Genomic DNA, 27,253 nt, shown 5'->3' with positions numbered 1-27,253 from the left:
TGAAGACCTCCCCGTAGCCAACTCAGGCACAATCTTATTGCATTTATAGGATCTGGGAGTCTGAATGGCCAGAGGAACTGCTGGTAGGAAATTATATTTCAAATTGCTTTGGGCTATTGCTATGAGAACTGAGTAAATCTCCCATTGCCTCCCCCTACCACACACACACGTATGCATGTGTGTGCATACACACATGCCATTTACCCTTTCTTCTAAGCTGAAACATACTTTAAAAAGCAGTTAGGAGAGAATGATTTCATTATTAAATATACTGAGGTTACAGTTATTTAAGAAAATATTAATATGGAAAGATAGGTCTCTGGAATAAATATGATAGAAGCAAGTACAGAACAGAATATGTTGTGCTCCGATGATCTAGAGGATTAAAACTGTTGTGGGGAAGAGATGGGTATTATCATGGAAACTTTCTGAAAGGATAAAAAATAGAAAAATAATATACTGATTACTTCTGGGAAATGAGATAGGGATCTGGGGTGGGAAATTATATTTTTCATTGCGTACTCTGAGAAATTACTTTGAATCTTTCACATGTATCTTCTTACCAAAAACACCAATAAATACCTAAATGTATTCTTCAATTTACACCTGCTTCCTCAAATCCTATCTTCTACCTAAGCTTGAAACTTTTACTTGAATCTCCTTTGACTACATCAATAGCTGTAAGCATTTTTCAAATAAAAATAATTTTCTTCAGGTCTTGCCTTACACCTCTAATAATGATAGAAAAGGAAGAGTAAATTAATCAATTTCACTGCTACGTGTCTGATGAGTGTTAGTGGGTATAGCAGGTTGAATGGTGGCCTCCCAAAAGATATGTCCATGCCCTTATCTTTGAAACCTGTGAATACTACCTTATAGTAAGAGTGAATATTACCTTATATGGCAAAGATGTAATGAAGAATCTTGAGAAAGGAAGCTTATCCTGGATTATCTTGATGGGCCTTAAATTCAGTCAGAGGTATCCTTGGAAGAGACGGGAGAGGGACTTTTGAGAAGAGGAAGCAATGTGACCAAAAAGGCAGAAACTGGAGTGACATGCCACAAGCCAGGGAATGCCTAGAGCTGCCAGAAACTAGAAGAGGAAAGGAATGATTAGAGCCTTGGGAGGGAGGGAGTCCTGCTGACACCCTGATTTCAGACTTCTGGCACACAGGACTGTGAGAGAATCAATTTCTTGTTTCACGCCATGGTAACCTGTTACAGCAGCCCTAGGAAATTAATACACTGGGGAAGAAAAGTACAATTAATAGCTAGGGTTAGTTTGTATTCCATAGAGGTATTCATGTTTCTTTTGGCTCACATAATGCCATAAGTTGACTGTATTCAAATAGCTAATTCTGTTGTAGACATTTCAGTTATTACTACTGAAACTATGATGTAGTGAGATTCCTGTTTGTGAAAATATTAAGAGACTAGATAAATGTGAAATGTGTAGGGGATATCAGTTAAGGCAATTCTTGCACTGGATAGAGACTGTCCTAGATGATCTCTGATCCCTTTCAACTTAAGAATACATTTCCAGGGGTGCTTGGGTGGCTTAGTTGGTTAAGAATCTGACTTTGGCTCAGGTCATGATCTCATGGTGCATGAGTTTGAGCCCCACATCAGGCTCTTTGAAGACAGCTCAGAGTATGGAGCCTGTTTTGAATTCTGTCTCTCTCTCTCCCTCTCTCTGCCTTTATCCTGCTCACACTGTATCTCAAAAATAAATAAACATTAGGGGCGCCTGGGTGGCTCAGCTGGTTAAGCGTCTGACTTCACCTCAGGTCATGATCTCACAGTTCATGGGTTTGAGCCCCACATCGGGCTCTGTGCTGACTGCCAGCTCAGAGCCTGGAGTGTGTTTCAGATTCTGTATCTCCCTCTCTCTCTGACCCTCCCCTGCTCATGCTATCTCTCTTTCAGAAATAAATAAAACATTAATATAAATAAATAAACATTAAAAAAATACATGTCCATAGAAAAATCTTCCAAATATTAAGGCTTAACATTAGATAACATTAGAATAGTCAAACATTTAGAAAATACATTCACCTGGAAAAAGTGAAGGTATAAAGTACTCAGGATTTACCTTCTATAAACATTCCATACCAGGACTTCTGAAGGAATACGAGGTTACTGAAAACTCATTAGTTGGAAAAAATAAGTAATATAAGGTAACTCATGTGTTTCCCCAAAATCACCAGTTAGGACTTACCCATGCCAACATTTCCAAAAGTGTATGCATACTGCCACCATATAAATAGTTCATTGTTGAGTGGTAAGATTGAGGAGTTAATTTTCTTCACTATTTCTATATTCTTTTTTTTGATTGAAAGAAAATGGAAAAACAAGAGGCCCAGAGGCAGACGAAAGTTATACTTTATATACAGATAATAAAATCATGCTGTAGACATTTGTTCTCTAAAATATATTTTTGAGGTGTCTCATGTTAAAAGCATCATATAAAATATTCATTAAAATATATATTAGTATTAAATACATGTAAGAATAGTAGTAGTTACTCTAAAACCTACTGGATATTTCACAAAAGTTGTTTATAAACTCCACAATATCTTGTAAACATTTTTATTACAGAAAACATTTTACCGTACCATTACAGAAAAGTCTGGCTTGGAATCATAGGCAGACGTTAACTGACCATTGCCCAGTGTTTCTGGAATAGTGGCAGGACTTTCTTTGCCTCTGCAAATTGCTCTAAACACACTTAGCACCTCACTTTTCAGAGTGCCAAAGTGTTGCAAAGTTCATACTTGACCTAGCCTGAATGTTAAGGTGGTTACTTATCTCATCAATAATAGCACTTAGGAGCACCTGGGTGGGTCAGCTGGTTAAGTGTCCAACTCTTGGTTTCAACTCAGGTCATGATCTCATGGTTCATGGGTTCGAGCCCTGCACTGGGCTCCACACTGAAAGTGCATAGCCTGCTTGGGATTCTCTCGGCCCCTCCCCCAGTCATGCACGCGTGCTCTCTCTCTCTCAAAATAAATAAACAAAACAAAAAAAAATAGTTTTGATGAGATCAAGGTCATGAGTCTGATTGTTGTGTGAACCAGTGTCATTTTTGTTTCAGAACCATAGCTGCATTTTTTTAGTCTCAGCTAGTTTTATCATAAACATGGGTCATTAAGAAGGCCTAGAGGAAAGAATTCAAACTCACCACAACTACTTGTGGGAAAAACAGAAGCTATCAAGACACTCATTTATAGAATTGTCTTTATATAACAAAGATTTTTGGTAGGTGGAAGAATTGGGGGAACTATGAACATAAAAGGTCAAAAAAGTCACAACTGAAAATATCTACATAAAGCACTGAAATGGGTAGTTTCAAATGCTCACTGGAATGCTGTTGAAATTCTCAGGAATATCTAAGAAAGCCCAACCACCAAATCTCAAGAGCTCACTGAGAAGCTGCTGTGACTCACTGTCTACACATATGTCTGGTTGTAACTGCCCTCTTGTAGGTAGAATATACTCCTCTGGCCCAATGTTAGGTTTGCCCATGTGAATTGTTTCTTGCCAGTGAATAGGAACAACTTGACTTATGCCACATCCAAGCAGGAGTTTTAAGCACCCTCCAGGTACCTGCATAGGATGGTTTCACGCTTGCTCCTGCCCTTTAGCATGAGAATAGTATCCCCAGGTAGGAGCTATTCCAGCAGCTTTGTGCCAGAATAAGGAGGGTCAAGCAGAGCTGCATCTGATCCCTAGGCCCAGGCACAAGAAATAAGGGTTTGTCATAAATCACTGAGATTTTGCAGTTGTTGGTGTTAGTCTACCCCCAGGAAATACTACACAAGATTTTATATGTTCATCCTCTTCATATATTATTCCTTTCTTATATCTGTTTAAGATTCTTTTGTCTCGAAGAATTAAAGACCATTTTCTTACTCCAGTTCAATTTCTTTTTATTAAAGTGCTTTAGTAAGTAAACAGTGTTATCAACAATCAACACAACTTTACTGAAATATTCACAAATAAAAATCCTCTATAAGTCACTCAAATAATGTTCTTCTAAGTAACAGTAATCACCATTGGAGGCTAGTTAATCTGAACTTATTCCTAACCACACACATGATTCTCAAATTGGAAGATTCAAATCAGTTTAACATATGGGGCTGGCTATCAATACCTGAATGCTATCCCAGCAAGTCAGCGAAAAAATGTTGTGATTGGAAGCTAATCACTTTTCTTGGTGTCTCAGTTTCTCCATCTGCACTGAGAATCTTCCCTTAGAGAAGATTTGTAAAAAGTATGAAATGTTAAAGCTTAGCATACTTACATGCCTCAGAAAGCGTTCATGTGCGTATTTTTAAAAGGGCAACTTATTTGTTCTTGACACAAATTAAGTACTATATGGCTTTAAGAGAAATAGATTGATGACTGCTCTTTCCTTGAAAATTGTCTTTTCAGTTAAACCACATTAAAATAGATTAATAGGGTTCTTATATGATATGCTCAGTAAATTATTTTGATTGCAGTGAGGATAGCTATCTGTCCTATTGAGGTAAACTTTACAAATTATTTTAAAAAGTGTCATCCGTTACTTAAACATTCTCCATAACCTTTCCATAAAAACAAAGCCTGCTACTCTACAGCACAAAGAGGAGAAATCCAAGTTTTAGTTAGAATTCTGGTTTAGTTCCTTTGGATATCATTGGTAACTGTATCATAACTTCCAAATGAGACGGTGGTTGACAGAGTAAATAGCCATTTTTTTACTAGACCTCTGGCACAGTTAAAGTGGCCTGGTGCTATCATAAAAAAGACTCAGTAGTGTCTATACTGGTGGGGAGGGCATTTAAAACAAAAAAGTTGAAAATATAGATAACATAACTATGGGGACAGAGAGAAATAAAATGATCCTGATTGAATCAGAAGCTTTTCTAAAAACCTTGTTTCTGTTGAGAAGTATGTGATTTTGCTCTAAAAGTTTAAAGAGGTTGGTAGATCCACCCCTGTATTTTCAAAGAAATGTGCAATACTTTTAGATAGAAACAGTATTGCTAAATTTCCACATGACACTTTGAAACCACTAGCAGTAAAAAGGAAAAAAAAATCATTAATCAACATAGGAGAAGAAAAATGGTAAGCTGTGATGCTCTTGCTATTCTATTCAATTAAAAAATAAATCGATCACAAGCACAAATGGACATGCCATCTCAATAAATAAAACCTCCTGTAGTTACTTGTCATTTAAAAAGTGAATTGGATGAAAAGGATAGTTTTCTACAGTGTACTCAATCATCTGAAGACTGAAGTAGTTTCAGAAAAACATGAAACATCCTTAGAGGAGGCCTATTTCATACTGGCTGTGGCAGAGCACTCCATGCATTATACAGAATATACAAGGAGATAATTTTCAGACTGAACAGAGATCTCTTCAGGAGTAGAGAAAATACACTTTACACAATATTCCTTACTATAACATGCAGTATTTAGGTAATAGCAAATCATCGTCTGCAAGGTGCAGGTGCTCTAAAATCATCTTTGAAGTAATAATTTTAGAAAGAGGTGTCAAAATTTTAAATTTAAAATACAGACTTAATTTCAAAGTTGGTTTTACCAAACCTCTCTTAAGTCCTTGGAATCCAGGGTGAGCAAGAAGGAAATGTTCTCCCTTTATTTTTATGACTTTACCTCCCATTACCTATGATGAACATCATGGGTCAAATATCATAATAAACTGATTCTCACTCTTGGGGCCAGCAAAGGCTAGGTTTGTTCTAGGCAAGACAAAAGCAGGAAGCAGTCCCGCAAAAGAGCCTGTCCCGGACTTGATCCAGCAGATTTTCAAGACCAACTGGGCACCCAACTCACTCTAGGGGAAGTTGACCAATTTGCTGTGACTCGTGATCCTAGCCTTGCACTATCTCTAGGACCAAAGCCCCCAGAATGGCCCTGCACTAGCCTGGATGTCCTTGGGCTAGGCTAGCTCTCCCTTAGACAAGCATTCCCAGGGCTAGAAACAAAGGCCGAATGGGCAGGGTAGGCACAGCACCATTTATTGGAGCCAACACCCATTTATCAGATGCTTTTTAAGAAAGAGCTCAGTCAGTGATTCTGGAGCAGCTCCTCCCAACAGATGGGCTGTGAAAACACCTCCCTCTCCAGCCAGAGCTCATATGAATAGTGGAAATCCTCAGGCAGATCCAACCTCTGCCCTAGCACACTCTGCAAGCAGTTATCCACAGGTGAAAATTCAGAGTCCTGGGGTTTGTCATATCGGCGGCTGTTAAAAGCCTCAATGTTGGCCCTTAAAGTGCATTCTTCTGCTTGGAAGTCCCATGGCCTGGCATCAATGTCTGTGTTGGGAAGAGAGGAAGAAAAAGATATATACAACTCAGGACACTGCTCCTCTTATCACAGACCATGGTCTATGGGATAAGAACAATGAAACTGCTCAGAATTTCCTTTTATTGTGGGGCAATATACAAAGTAAGTATATAACATGCTGCCACTCTGGTTTAAAAAATATTCTTGGGGGGCGCCTGGGTGGCTCAGTCGGTTAAGTATCCAACTTCAGCTCAGGTCATGATCTCACAGTTTGTATGTTTGAGCCGTGTGCTGGCAGCTCAGAGTTTGGAGGCTGGGCTCAGATTCTGTGTCTCCCCCTCTCTCTCTCTCTGCTCCTCCCCCACTCACCCTCTGTCTCTCTCTCTCTCAAAAATAAAATAAACATTAAATAAAATAAAATAAAAATAAAATAAAATACTCTTGTACATACAGAGACTATCTTTGGAAGAGGAGTCTAGAAATGGTTAACTGATTATCACTAAGAAGGAAATAAGGCCCCTGAGGGAAGTGGACTTCTTTTTTTTAACTGTACTTCCTTTTCATTATTCTACTTTCTTTTTAGTTATATATATTATATTTTCCAAAACAGCAACTCAGTTCCCTTTACTGAGCTTTCCTAGGGGGATGGGAGTTTCCCACTTCAACGGAATCACTAGCTCTCAAGGAATGGAAAGAGGCAGGAAAGGGGTACAACTAAGAATCAGAATGGACCAATTATTGAAGATTTCACTGATTCCCTGCAATCTCTGCCAGCATATGATAAATGTATGTACCAGCTTATGTTAAAATTGTGTTAAAATTAGGGCCGCCTGGGTGGCTCAGTCGGTTAAACGTCTGACTTCGGCTCAGGTCATGATCTCGAGCTCGTGGGTTCGAGCCCCACAACGGGCTCAGAGCTTGGAGCCCACTTCAGATTCTGTGTCTCCTCCTCTCTCTGCCTCTCCTCCACTCGTACTTTGTCTTCAAAAATAAATAAATGTAGGGGCGCCTGGGTGGCTTAGTCTGTTGGGCGTCCGACTTTCGCTTGGGTCATGATCTCGCGGTTCGTGGGTTCGAGCCCCGCGTCGGGCTCTGTGCTGACTGCCAGCTCAGAGCCTGGAGCCTGTTTCAGTCTGTGACTCCCTCTCTCTCTGGCCCTCCCCTGCTCATGCTGTCTCTCTCTCTCTCCTAGAAATAAATTAAAAATAATAATAATAATAAATAAATGTAAAAAAATTTTTTTTAATGTTTTAAAAAACTGTGTTAAAATTATGAGGTGAAAACTTCATGAAGATAAAAATAGAAAGTAGAGAATCTGCTTTCTTCTATTTATCCCACTCAGACACTTATTTCAGGGCTATAGACACATCTTTCCCAGATCTCTTATGTCCCACATAAGTCAATGGCTTATCTTTTTTTTTTTAAGATTTTATTTTTTAAGTAATCTCTAAACCCAATGCAGGGCTTGAACTTATACCACCCTGAGATCAAGAGACGCACACTCTACTGACTGAGCCAGCCAGGCGTCCCTTAATGGTTTATCTTTAAGGAGTACAGATTGGGTTTGGGCTCGTGATGGCAGCAATAACGGACATGACATTTGCAGGATAAAACATTTTCACGTTTTAAAAATCTACAAAAATTTAAATAGTTAATTGTGTTTTATGTCTCATAGAAGTTGTATCCTGGCTTATCTGCTAATCATATATTTCTCTTAGTTCTCTGGGTTCTTTACTGCAGCATTCTCTAAAATTCAGGCAGGTTACAAATCTCCGTAAAGATGAGTCATTAGTCATCTTATCAAAAACTCTTAAATACAATTATGCAAATAATGGTCAAATCCCACTATAGCAATTGGCAATACAATGAAAAATCTCTCCAAAATAAATTCTCCCAAACTCTGGTCAATCTATCATATCTTGATAGTAAACCAGATATTATAATGTCTCCTAACATGAGGGAATATATAGCTCCCAATGTTACCTAGAATGTATTATGGCTTAAAAGTTTTAAACTGAATCCATCAAAATTTCAGACCTAACTTTCATTTACAGGTGATACCAGAGGTAGATAGATAAGGTAAATGATGACACAAAGAAGCAAGAAATAAATCCAGAAGGTGGATATTCTGCAGGACAACTGGTCTAGTTCTTCAATTAGTCAGCATTATGGGAAAAAAACCCTGAAAACAAAACATGGCTAGATTTAACAAATAATAAGATAGAACACTCAGATGGAATTTGTGGCCCTGGGTTGAATTATGACTTGGAAAAAATAGCTTTAAATAACATTTGGGGGCAAAGGAGGAATTTTGAAATTGGATAAAATGAAAACATACTGATATGGAAAGACATAGATAATGTTAACTGAAAAAAGATGATAAAATAGCATGTATGAATTGTTTTCACTTAAGTAAAATGTGTGTATAAATAAATAAATAAATAAATATATAAAAATATATATGTAAAGAAAAAGACCTAGAAGAATATCCAATAAGATGTTAACATTGTCAATCTTTGGGTGGTACAAATAGGGCATAAATATGGTGATATAATAAAGTTTTCTGACTTGTACTTTCAAACTGCTTTTTAAAAAGTTTATTTAAGCAGTTATTACATCCAACATGGGGCTCAAACCTACAACTCCGAGATCAAGAGTTGCATGCTCTCCCGACTGAGCCAGCCAGGTGCTCCTCAAACTGCTTTATAATAGTAAAAGGTTATTTTAATTTTAGAAATCTTTTGGAGAAACCTGTCATTTAAAAGAATGTTTTACAGGGGCGCCTGGGTGGCTTAGTCGGTTGAGCGTCCGACTTTCGCTTAGGTCATGATCTCACGGTTCGTGGGTTCGAGCCCCACGTCGGGCTCTGTGCTGACTGCCAGCTCAGAGCCTGGAGCCTGTTTCAGTCTGTGACTCCCTCTCTCTCTGACCCTCCCCTGCTCACTCTCTCTAGAAATAAATTAAAAAAATAAATAAATAAAAGAATGTTTTACAAAGGGAGTAATTATCTCTTAATTTACTTGTTTCATAAAATGGAATTTTTTTTTTAAAGTAAACTCCACCTGCAACACGGGGCTTGAACTCATAACCCCGAGATCACAATTGTAGGCTCCACTGACTGAGCTAGCCAGGCACCCCTATAATATGGATTTTTATAATCAATAGGACCAGGGTGCATGCTAAAATTTGGGGCAGTACCTTAAAGTTTGTTATATCAGCCCCTGACTAAAATCACATATTTTCTCATCCAAAATATGTAACAATTCATACAAAAGAGTAGAGATACATATTTATTTAATTTTGCTTAAACTCTGGGCAACTCCTTGAGGTCAAGAGCTCTAAGAATACTCACCATTCCCATAAGCCCAGTCATCATTCATGCGGTGGCGCACTTTCTGGTAGATGGCTGACATGGTTTTCATGTTGCTTTTTCTCCACTGGCGCCCCAGGTACTTGGTCTGTATTTTTAGCAGCTTCAGAACATAAAGTTGCAACATGGCCTGTTTGACCTTGAGGGCCCGCTTTAAGATTGGAGCTGATTTGAATACCACCAGCATCTACCAATTTAAAGAAGGGTGGGAGTGAAGAAAGGCAGATAAGGATCTAAAGTTTCTTAGAACTTCCAACTCACAGACAACTTTTTTTTTTTTTAATGTTTATTTTTAGGGGGGGGGAGGGATGAGCAGAGAGAGAGGGAGATACAGAATCTGAAGCAGGCTCCAGGCTCTGAGCTGTCAGCACAGACCTTGATATGGAGCTCAAATCCATGAACTGCGAGATCATGCCCTGAGCAGAAGTCAGACACTTAACCAACTGAGCCATCCAGATGCCCAAATCACAGACAAATTAAGCCAAACCTGACTTGCCTTAGTACTCCAGGGAGCTTTTGGGAATCTATCGTCCAGGTTCTCTTTACATTTAGTCTTCAAGAATATAGAGGAATTGGGCGCCTGGGTGGCTCAGTCAGTGAGTGTCCGACTTTGGCTTAGGTCATAATCTTACAGTTCGTGGGTTTGAGCCCCGTGTTGGGCTCTGTGCTGACAGCTAGCTCAGAGCTTGGAGCCTGTTTTGGATTCTGTGTCTCCCTCTCTCTCTGACCCTCCCCTGCTCATGCTGTCTCTCTCTCTCTCTCTCAGAAATAAATAAAACATTAAAAAAATGTTTTTTAAAAAGAATATAGAGGAATCACTCCATTTATATGTCACAATTCAAAATTTCTAATATTTAAAGTACGTGATATAAACAGCAAAATAATTCTGTCAGCCACACATCCCATTTCTTCTGTTACAATTTCTCAAGAATCTTCTGGATACATAATTCTATGTATACATATATTATTTTTATTAACAAAAACAACAGCTAGCTACATATCCTGTCATATTGTTCCATACCTGCTTTTTATTTAATGTATCTTGAAAATTATTATACATCAGTATAGAATTGCCTCATTCTTTTTAATGGTTGTATAATGTTCTATTATAAAGATGTACCAAAATTATTTAACCAGTTTGTCCTGTATTAATAAGCTTTAGGTTGCTTCCAATTTTTCATGATTCATGCTGCAATGGATAATCTTAAGACTTGCATCATTTGGGATGTGTGATTATAATCCAAATAACAATGCTACCTTTCCAATCAGACCTGCTATGGGGGAGGGTCCATATTGAGTTCCTTGTAAAGAAATGGACTGGTGAATAATTATCTCATATAGAATAAGTGCCCAGAATTAGGAAGTGTTCACCTTATGTAGCATTCAGTGTCTGTTTATAGAGTTCATAGATATTTACGACTAAAAAAATTCAGACGGACACCTCCAAGATCTGAAGCCCCACTACTCACCATGGTTCTGGAATGCTTCCATTTGGTCAGTTTATTGAGCAGCCTCAGAAGGTTGATGCAGGAAAAGAGGTTCCTCCAGCAGAACTGGTTGTTGTCTCCAGCTTCCTGTAATAAGGCAGGCCCACCATTACCTCAACACCTATAAGGCTTTTGTTCCCACAGAAACCTGGAAGTCACAGTTGGTCAGTTTAGGTGAGGCCTTCCTTATGAAATGCTACCTCCTCATCATTCAGCTCTTCACACATCAAGTCCTCAAAGCATGCAATACCCTTCATTTGAAAACACACAGCTGCCAATCCTGGAAGACTGTACCTAGAGCAAGTATTGGTTAGGAAGAGGACACATGAACATAGGAACTTCACTCATGCAAGCCTTCTTGTGTAACTTTCTGCTTTAGAATCAGAAAAGAGATGATAGAATTTTACCTCCATATACTTTGCACTTAAATAAGCTGTTTATAACTGCTAGGACTTATTCTGGTAGTTTCTTTCTCTCTTTTCTTAAAGTAGGCTCTGTGCCCAACGTGGGGCTAGAACTCATGATGCCAACATCAGGAGTCGCATGCTCTATTGACTGAACCAGCCAGGTGCCCCCATTCTAGTAGATTTCAAACTATTTTGGATGGATTTGATATTCATTATGATTGAATTTTTTAATCACCCCCACCCTTCTTTATCAAACCCTATTGCAGTAAATAGCTTGATTCTCTAGCACAGAAGCAAAAATGGCAGATGGTTAATTCTAACCAGGTGTTTCTCTTACACGTTCATTGATAGCTTGTGAGCACCCAACCAGAGGTAACAGATGGATGTCAGATTAGAAACAGGTATCTACTCACAGAAACATCTTTCAGGGACAAAAATAAGAGTGCTTCTGGATTTGGGGACCTGTAAATATACTGGTGTCATAAGTTATATAAATCATTAAGTATGCACGGTTGTCAAACTAACATCTTGGAAATTACTCATGTCTACAAACTGATAGGAGAAAGTAGGAGTAGGAGACAATATGTAGAAGTGAGCTGCTGTCTGAAGAATGGAAAATTATCCTCTCCTTTCCCAAATTAACCAGAAGCAAGCAAGGCAGGCATATATCTAATGTGGAATGAACCTCCAGGAATTTTGAGAGTATTAGAATCTACTAAGAAATAAATAAGACTAAGGGTCAAAAAGTTTCAGAGAAACCTTTTAGAAATATTATTTAAAAACAATGTTCTCTTTCCTGTAGTAAATATTGTGTTTAGAACTAGTCCCCAGAGAACCATCTGTTTCCTTCTAAGAGAAACTTCCATGGGAGTTTCCATTCTAGTGCATCAGCTGGTCAGCTTGCCCAAAACAGATAGGTTCTACAGATGTTCCATCCTGTGTGGCTAACAGAGGAATGGACTCTTAAATGTTTATTTTATTTTTCTAAAGAAGCAGGGAAAACAGAGAACATATGGGAGAGGATAAGTATATCTCCACTTCTCTTATCTTGATTTCTAATGTGCTAACAGCATAAAAAGCCTTGCATTCCTTAGCACCTCAAAAAATAATATGGGAGGGGTGCCTAGCTGGCTCAGTCGGTACAGCCTGCAACTCTTGATCTTGGGGTCTGAGTTCAAGCATTACGTTGGGCATAGAGCTCACCTTCAAACAAATAAAACAAAAGTATGGGAGTAGGGGAATGGCCTCGTAGAAGCAACATTGGAGTAGATGCACTAGGACACCTGGATTATGGCTTTGACCCTGGGTGTATGATGGCAGATAAATCATTTCCCCGTTTCTTTTAAGAGGTTGAACTAGATCATCTTTAAGATTCTTTCACCTCTGATCATTCAATAATCATGTGATTTACTCCAACTTTCTCCAGTTGGCTCAAAAGTGAAGTTTTAAGTGAAAGTAAGCTGATCGTGGCTGCCTTTTCCTCAAAGCTCAGTCTCAAGAGTCCCAGGAAAGACATCTCAGTTCCCTCCTGAAAGAGTCTCCTCTGCCCAGGGCCTTGCTCTTTTTTCTTTCTGATAACGGCTTCCCTACTGACTAAAACTAGCCCCACTTCCTGCATCACCAGATGTTGCCTGAAGCAAGCACTGAAAGAACACGTGCTGGTCAATGGCTCTCTCAGGACCTCCATTCCCAGGCTTGCTGTCTGTTTGTAGCAGCAGGCTCTACATGAAGCCCTGCTCAAGCCTTCTGCCTTGTTCCAACCCAACAGACAATCATTTTCCAGCAGACTTTTAGTTCCATGGGGTGCCTTTTCAGATCTGCTAGACTTGTGGGCAAATCACCTTCTTTCTCTTTTTGGGGAGGGCAGGACTCAGAGGACTCAGCATATTGAGTAAGATGTATACTTCTGTGGGGATATATTGTGAATAGCAGCCACTTGATCATATTCTCTTGTTTCTGATACTTCACACTATCCAAAGCAAGACCTCACCTTTTACTCACCTTCTACTAGCAAAAGTTAAAAAAAAAAACATTTGCCCATATTTCAGTAGCATACACAAACATTTGTTTACAAAAATAATCCCATTTACAATTGTACTAAAAATAATAAAATATCTAGGAATAAACCTAACCAAAGAAGTGAAAGACTGTACTCTGAAAACTATAAAACACTGATGAAAGAAACAAAAGAGGGCCAAAGAGATGGAAAGGCATTCCATGCTCATGGATTGAAAAAAACAAGTATTATTAAAATGGCCATACTACCCAATGCAATCTACAGATTTAATGCAATCCCTAACAAAATACCAACAGTATTTTTCACAGAACTAGAACAAACAATCCTAAAATTTTTACGGAACCACAAAAGACCCTGAATAGCAAAGTAATCTTGAAAGAGAAAAAACTGGAGGTATCACAATTCCAGACTTCAAGTTATACTATAAAGTGGTAGTAATCAAAACAGTATGGTGCTGGCACAAAAACAGACACACAGATCAATATAACAGATACCACATGTATATATATATACACACACCACATCTTCTTTATCCATTTATTTATGGATGGACACTTGGGCTGCTTCTATATCTTGGCTATTGTAAATAATGCTGCAATAAACATACAGGTGCATGTATCCCTTTGAATTAGTATTTTTGTATTTTGGGGGTAAATATCAACTAGTATGATTACTGGATCATAGTTTAGGTCTGTTTTTAACTTTTTGAGGAAACAGTTTGCATTCTTACCAACAGTGCAAGAGAGTTCCTTTTTCTGTGCATTCTCACCAACATTTGTTGTTTCTAATGTTTTTGTTTTAGCCATTCTAACAGGTATGAGGTGATCTATAATTGTAGTTTTGATTTGCATTTCCCTGATGATGAGTGATGTTGAGCATCTTTTCATGTGTCTGTTGGCCAGCTATATGTCTTCTTTGGAGAAATATACATACACACCATGGAATATTTTTCAGCCATAAAAAAGAATGAAATCTTGCCATATGAAACAATATGGATGGAGTTAGACGGTATAATGCTAAGTGAAATAAGTTAAAGACAAATACCATATGATTTCACTCATGTGGAATTTAAGAAACAAAAGTAATGAGCAAAGGGAAAAAGAGAAAGACAAATTAAAAGACTCTTAATTATAGAGAACAAACTGATGGTTACCATAGGGGAGGTAGCGTGGGAAATGGGTGAAATAGGTGATGAGGATTAAGAGTACACTTCTCATGATTAACACTGAGTAATGAATAGGATTGTTGAATCACTATATTGTACACCTGAAATTAATGTAATACTGTATATTAATTATACTGGAATTAAAAACAGTTTAAAAATTTTATTTACATACTCCTTAGGTCTAAAACTTCAGTTCAGGGATCACATCCTACCCTTTCATAGCATCTCTAAGGTACTACAAAGATTCTGTTCTCAAGATCCATCTTGGCCCAGCTGACTGAGCCAAGCCAAATAAAAACAGAGGCTTACACCAGTTATGTTGATAATTAACTCAAATGACTGAAAGAACAGAGTGTTTCTTCCTTTTGTACTGAGGAAATCAAATTGGTTAGAATGTGAGCCTTAGAGGAGACTTAGCTCTTAGATTTGGCTAAGTCTAGTCCAATTCTGTCATCCACAGAAGCAAAACCTGAGGCTCAGGGAAAGGAAGGACTTGACTAAAGTCACAGAAGTGCTCCAACCAGAGCTTGAACCTCTATCTCCAGTAACTGAATGAATTATAACACTCTGTCCTTATTTACTGTTCATCTTCTGGTTGAAGATTCACCTTCTGGAATCCTAGACACAGAAGATGATTCCTGAGAGAAAATTTGATCTGATCCCCTGCTTTCTCAGCTTCTTCAAAGCCTAATGGTAAAGAAACTCTTTCTTATGTCCTATTATAATTGTTATTCCAAACAAACAGAAGATAATAGTTTCCAGAAACAACAACAACAACAACAATAATGAGGTTTCCTTTTGTAAAGGGGAACATCTGACTGAGTTTGGTCAGTCTATGATCAGACTGAAACTTTGAAGTGCTGCTAGGAGCACCTGGCTGTCTCAGTCTGAAGAGCATGCAACTCTTGATCTCAGGGTTGTGAGTTCAAGCCCCATATAGGGGATAGAGATTACTTTAATAAATAAATACATACATACATACATACATACATACATACTTTACAAAAAAATAAAGAAGCACTGCAAAGTGTTAAATCTAATACATCTCAAACCTTCTCAGCTTAGTAAAGTCCCTAGTGATGACTCTTATTTTCAGATTGATAATCAGCTCTTCAGTGAAAATCAGAATTACTAATATTAACTTGGTTGTTATGTAATGAACCTATGGGAGTTTTATAGTCCAGGAAAAGTTCATGTTCACCTAATGGCCCAACCTCTTCCTTTTATAGATAGAACTCCTACAACCTACTTGATCAAGGTAACTTAGAGCTGTAGTTCTGTCTGCCTTTTCTATATTACAAACTAGTCCATTTCTTTGCTGTGTGCTTCAGGTATTCCATGCTATGTCAGCCTTGTATTTACTTGAACCTATTTGAAAATACATTTGCTAGGTTTTAACACTTACTGATTGATAATAATAGCCATTTCTCAGTAAATGATTTTTTTATTCATTCCATTATTGTGGTTCACACAACTGAAAACTAATTCATATTTTTCACTTAGAATTTCTTTTCCCAATCATTATAGTTCCCTTATCATATGCATTTCTGACAGTTAAGGTACTGCTGGATTAAAGACCTAGATATCATAAAAGAGAGCTGTAATTCTTAAATGGTATGAGTAAAAAAAGGAGGAAAGAGAAAAGAAAATCTCAGAGTCACTTGGGGAGCTTTAGCAAAACAAACTATTATTTGCACCCTGGAGATGGATCTGCACATTTGAGTTTGAAAAATCATTCTATAGATTCTAATCTCCTCTAGTACCCATTACAGAAATGGCAATTTAACAGGAAAAATGATAATATGTTAAAAAAACATTTATCAATGGTCCTTCCTCTATCCTCTATATAAATATACCTCCTAGAAAACTGGATATCTACCTTATGATGTGTTTGCATTATATCTAAAACAGAGAAACAACAATGCTAAAGGCAAATTTTGGTTTTAAATAGTGATGGTCATAAATCATTGGTTAAATAATGTCTGAAATGAACGTTAGAGACCTTAATACTTAAACATGATTATATTCCAATTAAGAAAATAAAAACTAAAAAAACAAACAAAAATCTTCTGGGATATCCAAAAATATCTGGATTAGGAAGTTATAAAAACAAAATTTAATAAGGATAGATGAAAGGATCAGGTACATAAATTTAAGTGGTAATAAACATATTTTTATAGATCTTTCTGAATGTAAATTGAACCCAAATTTGAGGACTTTGGAATGAACTACCTTTTAAAAATTAACTTAATAATTTCACTTGCATATATCTAAAAGGAAATGCCAAATGTTTCTTTGCAAATGGCTAGATCATGTAAATTCTGACCCACTGTTTTGGCTCTACCCAGACAAAACTTCATCACTCCACCCATTTCCTCATCAGTAAAGGATGCGATTTGGCAAGATACTAAGAAACGTCTAGCTCTGATACTCAGGGATTCCACATAGACTACCTTTTCTCATTCCTCCATTCTTAATCTATATGCCTACTTGAACATCTACATTGTTCAAAATATGCCCTTCTTTGTATGTGATGCTGCTGTTATTAAATCACCCTCTGGAGAAAAAACCCAGCATTTTGAACAGAGTTGGCTTGGCAGCAGTGACAATGGATTTACACAGAACTTGCCACATTTTTTGGGTCCAAATATCTGTTAAGATAGGAAAGGAGGATGAGGTGTAATCTGCATGATTTGTCTTTAGGGCCAACAGGCCCACAAAGAAAGCTGACCTATAACCTTACCATCATTTCAACATACTCTACAGCAGTGGTTTCTAAAATTTTTTTATTGCACATATCTCTCAGTAAATAATTTTTGTGTACAATCCTAAATACACATTTACTTATAAGTTAGAAATACATTATTGTAATAACATTATATATGTCCTAATATACACATAAATATAGAAAGAGATGTTAATACACATAAAAGATCAAAATATTCCACCCCCCAAAGCATCATCTTGCACACTTTTTATACCACTGCCTTAAATAACTATTCAAAATGATGAGTATTTTATAATACTTGCTGAAGCCCTATCACTGACTTTTCTAGCAACCACCTTCCAAAGACCATACCTATCTTCTACACAACCATGCATTCACTATCCTTCCCTTATGTTTGGAATTTAACTTTTTCCCCTACTTTAATGGATTGGATTTGAATATAGACATTTGGAGAACCAAAATGAACCTTTGGAGAACCTTCCAATACCAGGTAAGTAGGGAAACTTCTCAGTACATGCGTAAGACTCTAGAAATTAATGTCCTTTAACTTTGACCTTATTTCATGTCCATTAAATGTGCAACTGGAGTTCCAGGTGAAGTTGAACTCAGTTCAAATTCAAAAAACTGAGAAAATTAGAATCAAGACTACTTCAGCTGAGTAATTCTACTTCTAGGAATGTATCTTAAAGAGATAATCAGAGGGGCACCTGGGTGGCTCAGTCGCTTAAACATCTGACTTCGGCTCAGGTCATGATCTCACGGTTCATGAGTTCAAGCCCCTCATTGGGCTCTGTGCTGACAATTCAGAGTCTGGAGTCTGCTTCAGATTCTGTGTTTCCCTCTCTCTCTGCGCCTCCCCCAATCACAATCTGTCTGTCTCTCTCTCTCAAAAATAGATAAACATTAAAAAAAAAAAGATAATTAGAGATGAAGTCAAAGATTCATGTGTGAGGACGTTCATTTGGAGTTACACAGAAAACCCCAATAGTAGTAGAAAACGATCAAGTAAAAAAAAATTAAGAAGAGGAATATTATGTGTAGCTATTAAAAATTATGTTCTTGGGCGCCTAGGTGGCTTGGTCAGTTGAGTGTCTGACTCCAGGTTTTGGTTCAGCCTCATGGTTTGTGGGTTCGAGATCCACACTGGGCTCCATGCTGGCAGTGTGGAGTCTGCTTGGGATTCTCTCTCTCTGCCCCTCCCCAGCTTGCTCTCTCTCTCAAAGTAAATAAATAAACTTAAAAAAAAATTATGTTCTCAAATATGTTTAAAGTCACATTGTGATTTAAATTTTATTATGTAAATTGAAACATAACACAAAGTTCTTATTCTCTTAAATAGTGTGTGTGTATATATATATGAATGTATATGCACATACATACAGTAATTGCAGCAAAACATTAACAGTGGTTACATGTAGGTAGTGTAATTAAGGTATTTTTGTTTTCTCCCCCATTATTTTTCTGTATTTAGCCAATTTTCTACAATAGTATATACTGATTTTATATACCAGAAAAAATAGTATATACTGATTTTATAACCAGAAAAAAACTTGAAATATGTTTTAAAGAAAACCCTACACATTCATAAAAACCCAGTACATTTTCTGTTTACAATTAATTCACTGAGCCTGGAAAGAGATAAATCTTACTCATATAAACATTAGTCTTTTCTGAGTACATAAGCCATCAGTTTAGATAAACAAATCATTATATTGAAAACCTATGTGGAGTAAACTTGCTAGTTACTTAAGCTCATGATTGGGCTCATGGGAAGTACTTACACGGTAAATTCAAGCGAACAAACAAAAATCTGTGGTTACGAAACAAAACCACCAGGTGCCACTGTTGCTTTACACAAAGGAGAGGCCTACCTAGCATGAACTGGTTTATTTAGAATAGATATGTGCTTTCACCTGCTCATGGATAACAAAATTTTCTGAGAGGCAAAACAATTATTTCAATAATTTTATGCTCATATCACCAAGGGTCCAGCCAAAGAGATCTGAAGGTATAGTTTCCATCAATTTCCTATATATGGGATTGAGAAAAGAGAACATATTGCATTAAGAAATAGATTTCAGCATTAAAAGCTGACTTTATGTTTTGAAGTACCCTACTAATAGTAGCATTTTAATGCTGTATACCACTGTTTTCTGTGAGAAAGTGCATTCCTCATTCTAACTCTGAATGGTAGGGATGTAAGTCTTCACGCTGGCTCTGCTACTTTCAACTGTAAGGTTTTGGCAGTTAACTTCTCTTTCTATAAAACAGTAATATCAAGCTTATACAGTTATTTTAAAGTTTATTTATTTTGAGAAAGAGAGCATGCAGCGTGCACACATGAGCAGAGGAGGGGCAGAGAGAGAGGAAGAGAATCCCAAGTAGGCTCCGCACTGTCAGTGCAGAGCCTGACACACGCTTGAATTCATGAAACATGAGATCATGACCTGAGCTGAAATCAAGAGTTGGATGCTCAACTGACTGAGCCATCCAGGCACCCCTTACAGTTATTTTAAAGATTGACTAACATCATGTGCATAAACAGGGGTATTAGACAACTTACTGCCTTTCTCTGTAGGCATAAGAAGCTCCCAGCTTCCTTGGCTACTGAGACCACATCTAAGTGAGACAGGAAATCTCTGTCCTGATGCTAAAAAGGGTGCTAGATTTATTATCTTAGGACATGGTCATTTTCTAATTCAGGATCTGTCATCTATGAGGAGTGGACTATGACAAGTCACTTCATCCACTGGGCCTTCTGGTTTTTCATCTTTGAAATAGGGGGTTGGGCTAAATGGCTCTCAGTTCCCCTCCAGCCAAGAATCCTATGGTTCTATACAACTTGTACCATAGAAGGTATCATTCTATTTGTGCATAATATACTTATCTGATACAATTACAATGTTTTACAGGTAAAAAAGTTGGGGGACATGTGGGTGCTTTCACCCAATCATTCAGCATTTGAGCTCCTTACATGTACCCAACATAGTGCTAGGCTCTGGGGATATAAAAATGAAGATGATGTCATCTCTTCAAGGAGTTTTCAGTTAAATGGAGAAACAGATATAGATAACTAAGTAAATGCAACAGGGTGAGGGTGTGGATTCAATATATCTAAGGAGGTATATCCACACAGCAGACAATGGATCTTCAATACGTTGTTGATTAGTCCATATCAAAATAACTCTGAAGAACTTTCTGATTTGTCTAAAGCTGTTTCCAGGATGAAGAAATTTCTGGGTCAATTTCTGTAGCTATTACCAACTTTTGGCTTAGAGGGACCAAAAAGCAAGGTATTCTCTGAAGTACACACTTCTGGGTTTTATAATCTATATGAAAGTGAAAAGTGAATAGCCAGTGACACAGCAGAAAGGAGACAGATTATTGTGTGGAACAGACCAGTAGAGATTGTCCTGCCATTTAGCATAGATGTTCACATTCAATTTCAGTCCCATTATCTTTCTAAATTCCCTCTCCTCCTTAGTGTTTGTCACTGGCCCTTTTCTCTTCTCTGCAATTGCTATGTGCAGTTTTTCCCAATTTTGCTCAGCAGGGTTAGCAGCTCTAAGCGCCCCCTGCCTCTGTGCTCTTGCCAATATGCCTTTATTGATCTGAGACTCCCAAACCGGCGGCATGATGAGGCTGAAGAAGAAATGGAAGAGTAAATATCAGCCTCTGCCACCTGGCAAGTTCAAAAGCTACCAAATCCCCCCCTCTGCTTACCAGACTCTCTGTAGTAAGCTCCGGCAAATCCTGGATGGTACAGCAAGGGTAATCCAGGGCTGAGATGCTGCAGGATGCAGAGAAAGGGACAGGCTTTAGGGAAATAGCAATGGCAAAAAAATGGTAGTATCTGAAATGGCAGGAGTTATTTCTCTCCAGCAGGCCCCATCTATTTCCCAAATTGCTTAGTGACCTCAGCTGAAACTCCAGCTGCAGTCTCGTCTCCTCACAGTCATGAGAGGAACCAACGGAATTCCTTCAGGCTGGCCCCCATCTGGCAGATGCAAAAGAGAGCAGCAAGAGAGCCTGTGGGATAGCCACTTTTCTCCCTTCTTTAAAGAGTACGGACACTTGTGTGCATTTGTGTTTTTGCACTTAAGTGTATGCTTGTGTGTATGTGTGAACTGTGTTCCCAGAGATGCTGCCCAAACTTCACCCAATTACTAACAATCTGTGGATGTGAGGGTAAAATGAAACTCTCTCCTGTGTCTTTTACCAGATGTTTCTGAAAGCCAAGAGCTCTGGGAAATGATCACAGAAGCCACTCCTGAAGGAAGTTTAAGACAAAGGCAGCTTCCTGCAGCAGGACCGATCTAGTCCAAGAATGGGTAAAGGCATCTGCCCCAAAACCCACAGTGGGGGACTGCAAGGGAACTGGAGGCTCTGCAATGAGCCCAGAGAAGCAGGCATGAGTAGGCAGGGAAAATGAGGCACAGCATGATGACAGGGACAGAACTAATCAAAATTACAGTTCTTTTTTCCTTTTCTCCTTTCTTCGTTGGTACAATGCAGAATTTAGCTCAACTCTAACGCTCCTTCTGGTTCTGACATTCCATAAGGTTTATAACCAATCTATCTGAACTAGTGCAATTGGATATGGATAAAGGATGTTAGCAAAGCAGGGGCTACAAAGAGGAGTATGGGGTTTCTTGGACCTGACTCTACGTTTCAAAAGTCAAAACTCTATCCAAGGGGGCACCTGGGTGGCTCAGTCGGTTAAGCGTCTGACTTCGGCTTAGGTCATGATCTCACAGTTCATGGGTTTGAGCCCCGCTTCGGGCTCTGTGTTGACAGCTAGCTCAGAGCCTGGAGCCTGTTTTGGATTCTGTATCTCCCTCTCTCTGACCCTCCCCTGCTCATGCTGTCTCTTTCTCTCAGAAATAAATAGAAAACATTAAAAAAAAAATTAAAAAAAAAAAAACAAAAAACCTCTATCCAAGCAGGGGCACCTGGAGGGCTCAGTTGATGAAGTGTCCCACCTTGACTGGTTGTGATCTCATGGCTCATGAGTTCGAGCCTTGCATTGGGCTCTGTACTAACAGTTCAGAGCCTGGAGCCTGCTCCAGATTCTATGTCTCCCTCTCTCTCTGCCCTTTCCGGCTCACGCTCTGTCTCTTTCTCTCAAAAATAAATAAACATTGGGGAAAAAAAAACCTCCATCCAAGCAAAAAGCAACAATTTGTTTACCTAGAAATATTTACCTTTGTTCAAGAAACTCACATGATAACCTAGGGGAACCAAGGTAGGAGAGAGGGCAGTGGAACAACCTATAACATTGCTCATCATCTTAATTCACTCTACTGGATTCTCCCAGGGTTTCCCGTTCTGTACTGCTCCATTAGGACACACTTTCTTGGCTGGCATATCCACTTGTCTACCCACCTCCCACAGACAAAGCCCCATGGCTAAATTCGTGCTGGCAACCACGAAATGGGGGTGGGAAATCAAAGATGGATTTGTTGCAATCTCAGTGAACTGAATTCTAGCCTAAGGGGGCCAAAAATAAAATTACAAGTTTCTGGAGTATCTATCTGCATTGTATAAGCCATGATAAAACTGTGCAATAAGGAGCTAGGAGTGCTCCAAGTTTTCAGGACTCATGCAACAGTAAAGCTTACAGGTGATGCAAAAGAGGACCATCTTATCCAGGCCAATCTTAGTAAATGATGTAGGCCAGCACTACCACTCTTCCAATTCCAAATGGAACCTAATAGACACCTATCAGATTGTCTGCCCATCCTCTTCTAGGCCCATGTTGCAGGGTAGGTATTTAGTTCCTGAACCCCAGCCATACCTGATTGATCCAAGGGTGGATCTCTAACCCTGGAAATGTGGAGCAGGACTCTCGTATGTTTCTCTTATGTGCTTATATAAAATCTCTATGATATAGTCAGAGGATGTATTATTTTCATTATAAGGTGAAAATACTGTGGCTCAAAAAAATAAAACGTCCTTACTTAGATTACATAGCTAGCAAATGGCAGGTCTCATGACTTCGGGTTCCATGTGTATGTTTTATTTTAAACTATGTTTAAGTAGGCTGCCTCTGTATGATGGACCTTCAGGCAGTACTGACAAGATTGGTGAGGCACCATCTCCTGGTGCTCTCCAGTCAACCCAAGTAATCAGATCAGCCTTCTTACTTCTACTTTACGAACACTGCCTCTGGTAAAAGCATTTCTGCTAAACTTTAATTAGCATGCTTCTAGTTCTTGTGGAAGTAGAAAACTAAAGAACAAGGATTTACTCTGTAACCCCCCAAGTCCCCATTTGGCTGAAGGAGTGGAAAGCAATTTGTATTCAGAGCGATTGTGATCAGAAAACACTTTTGCGTTTTGATCCTGCCTCTGCTGCTTACTTAAGTGGTCTCATTAGCATGTTAATCTTGAGCAAGTCAATTAACCTTTCTGAATTTGTTTCCTAATTGGTGAAACGAGAATAAAACTTGTAAAACTCTTAGCGCTACTGAGATTAAATAAAATTCCATATATTTGTTTTATTACAAACTGATCTCTCTAAGTAAGGGTCTATTATTTACCTTCAATGACAAATTCTGTATAACACTACAATTTACAAAGAAGTGTAATTGATCCAACTTATGATTTATACTAAGATCAGGGCTGGCCAGATAAGAAGGATGTTTCACAAAAAAACATCTTTTGGATCCTTCTGCCATAGTGGTAAAATTTCAGTGTTGCAGTTTTATTTATTTGAGTCATGACATTTTTCAGTTTTCAAAACTATTAAAATACAAATACCTCTGTGAAGACACCAAATCACACACCCCATCATCAACTTACAGTTCAACGAAATTAAATTTAAGAGTGACAGCTCTAAGATTGTAGGGACGAGGGACACAAGAACTGAAAGGCTCAGATGTATATTTCTCAACCCATCCCAAAACAGACCTATGAAATAAATGTCCAGAGTACATACCTGTTTTTGGCAGTGATGTAGGACAAGATATTTTGATTGAAGAACTTCAGGATCAATGGAATGCAGTTGGCAAACACCAAATGTTGTGATACGTATTCAAACTGAATTAAAAGACCGAAGCAGAAAGGGTTGCTTATTTGGGAGAGAATAGAAAGTATGTATGAAAAAGACAGGCAAGTATAACTCTAATATCAATTCCTAAGAATATTCACTGTCCACCTGTGTTATCAACCGTCCTAAAATGGGAGAAGCATCATCAGCCAGCTCATCCTACGTGGAGGACAATCTGCAGTGTGTATATGTTGTTGCAAGAAGCTGACCCAAAGCACAAAACATAACTAAGCCAGAAAGAAAATCCCACTCCAGATAAATAGAAGGAACTGCTGTGATATTTCTTCCTAAGCTCAACAAGAAAGGAAGGCTCCCTGAGGGAGTTGTCTTCCATACCAAACCCCTGGCTCATAGTGTTTCACCAGTGATGGATATAGCAGGAGCAGGTGCGACTTCCTCCCGGCAACTGTTGGCATCACTCAGTCAGGATGGGTATGGCACAACTGAACCACTGGAATGTGGGCTCCAGCATGAGTCTGCGTGGTTCACTATATTATCCCTGTACTTACAATATCAGTATGTTAATGAATATATAAGATCAATAAGAGCCCTATACTGACAATAAGTCCAAGATCTTTTTGATGGCTAAACACCAGAACATAGGGGTTCCATTTTGCTCTCTTCAATTTGGGTGGGGTTTGTGTCTGGGAAAACCTAGTGGGCAGTGTCATGGAGTGGCATCACCTGAATTTTGCCTATGATAGTGAGGAGTATCAGACACAGTGTGCCTCCAGATCCAGAACCCAGACTGCTGGGACAGTACAGAAACTGTGTTGAAAAAGCAGAAAACTATGGTGTTTTAAATCCCTTAGCTTTTCCTGGTCACCAAGAAGTAGCCATGGCAGCAAACCAAGCTGTCCTCTGCCTCTGGGCGTGTGGTTAGAGGTGGGGAGTCAGCTTGTGCTGCCCATTTCTTTCTTCTGCTCAAATATTTTCTCCCTGGTAGCTGACCTGGGGCATTTTTCCAAAGTTCCAGATGGAGCAGCCAATACATACCCACTATGAAGTTATGGAAAATGTTTTTCAGTTAGAGATATATCTGTAGACTTGTTGGGATTCACGGACACTGACACACACTGGCAAGGCCCATCATGCCACCCACCTGTCTGGCTGTTGATCCACACACTGCCCACCAAGAGAAGCAGACAGAAAAACATATCCACAGTTCTCTGTTCTTTCTACTAGGAGCACCATCTCCCACCCACCCCTTCTCCTCCCAGCCCTGCTGTTGCTCAGCAAACACTGGCAGAAGAAATGTGAGCACCCAGGACACCCATAACATACCCAAAGATGTCTCTGAATGTACTAACGTGGAGAAATATGCTGATTGTATAGTCAAACCTGCATGGACACAGACCTTGCAGGAGCCTCTGTGCACTCCGAGAACCTGCTGTTCTAGCAACAAGCTTGGTTCTGACTACTTAGGATGAATGGAGCTGAGACACTGAGCAGTCGTGAGAAGCCTCTCTCTCTTCCCCATGTTCTCACCACAGAGACATCCATTCCTGCTCCCAGGGTCCCCCATATCTTGGCAATGTCCACAGTACCAAGTCCAAACTCCTTAGCATGGCAAACAATGCCTTCATGGGGAAGCGGCATCTTAATCTTTCTTAGGAAACCTCGGTTTCTTCATCTACAAAACAGTGATAATATAAGACCTACCTCATAGGGTGAAGAGAATTAAATGAGACCCCACAGGGACTTAACAGAGTGCCTGCTCATTATAAGTGCTCGATAAATGTGTGCTATCAACTGTGTGATCTGCTCCCTGCCATGTCTCTAGTTTCATGTAGCACTAGGCCTCTCCATCTCCCCCAACCCCAGGCAGAACTCCAGCAACATTTAATCAGTTTCCAAAGGTACTTTGCGCTCTCGCTCTCTCTCTCTCTCCTCTGGACTTTTACAAATTAACATTTCTTCTTGAAAGGCTTCCCATCTTCCTTCCCTGACAACTCCCATATCCTGGCTAACATCTGTTTCTTTAGGACTCCGGTTAGAAGTCACCTCTTCTCCATCTCAGGTTGGATTACCAGCTAATGCTTACTTGTATCTTGCACTTACCATTCCATAATTAGCTATCTATATATCCATACCTCTTATAAGACATCAAAGCCCTTAGGAGTCAAAACGGTGTATTCAGAGTTCTATCTCAAATGTTAGAAAAGTGCTTCACATATAGAAAAGTATGCTCAACATAATTTCCCCCAACCCCCCTTTTTTTGGTAGAATGCTTGAATCCTGTCTTCCACTGCTTCAAAGCTGGCTGGGCACATTCTCAAGAAGCCAAGGATTCTTACCTACAACCTTGGATAATATTCAAAGGTCAAAGATATCTGCACCTCACATCCCAATCCAAACCCCCCACCCCAGCCCCACGCAAGCCTGTGCATCAGGTATATGGATTCCCTGAGGAAGACAAAAAAAAAAGGCTGAAAGACATTCAACTGGACTAAAAAGGCCCCTGCATTCTCTCTTTGGGAGGCAGGGCCTGGAGGACCCCTGAGACCTGTGGAGGAGCACTGCTAGCTGTTCACCTGGTAGATATGGTTCAGTTTGAAGTGTTTGAGGAGTAGCAGGAGCAGAGCAGAGATACTCTTTACAATGATCTCCTTGTGCCTGTTCACATCGATGCCCAACTTCATGCTCTGGAGAACAGTGATGCTACAATGGGGAGAGGAGGAGTCAGTGCCGAGAGTAGCCTTAGAGAGAGGCCTACAAGGACCCGTGTATTT

The 27,253-nt window shown here is 39.0% G+C and overlaps 1 protein-coding gene across 1 annotated transcript in view; it reads right to left on the bottom strand.

The window, feature by feature from the left end:
- Window positions 1–6,004: 6,004 nt before the first annotated feature.
- The window catches only part of STRIP2 (striatin interacting protein 2), a 44,576-nt gene continuing 23,327 nt past the window's right edge, over window positions 6,005–27,253 (bottom strand). Inside the window, exons 16-21 of the mRNA XM_039242471.1 lie at window positions 27,056–27,182; window positions 24,411–24,511; window positions 21,195–21,261; window positions 11,137–11,241; window positions 9,650–9,854; window positions 6,005–6,326 (exon numbers count right to left, since the gene is read on the bottom strand). Coding sequence (XP_039098402.1) covers window positions 6,076–6,326; window positions 9,650–9,854; window positions 11,137–11,241; window positions 21,195–21,261; window positions 24,411–24,511; window positions 27,056–27,182 — 856 coding nt within the window. The 3' untranslated portion in view covers window positions 6,005–6,075. The remainder of the gene's footprint in view (window positions 6,327–9,649; window positions 9,855–11,136; window positions 11,242–21,194; window positions 21,262–24,410; window positions 24,512–27,055; window positions 27,183–27,253) is intronic.

Source organism: Hyaena hyaena, unplaced genomic scaffold (assembly GCF_003009895.1).
Source record: "Hyaena hyaena isolate Hyena2069 unplaced genomic scaffold, ASM300989v1 scaffold_8, whole genome shotgun sequence".
Classification (NCBI taxonomy): Eukaryota; Metazoa; Chordata; class Mammalia; order Carnivora; family Hyaenidae; genus Hyaena; species Hyaena hyaena.
This window is presented reverse-complemented; position numbering and strand designations above follow the sequence as displayed.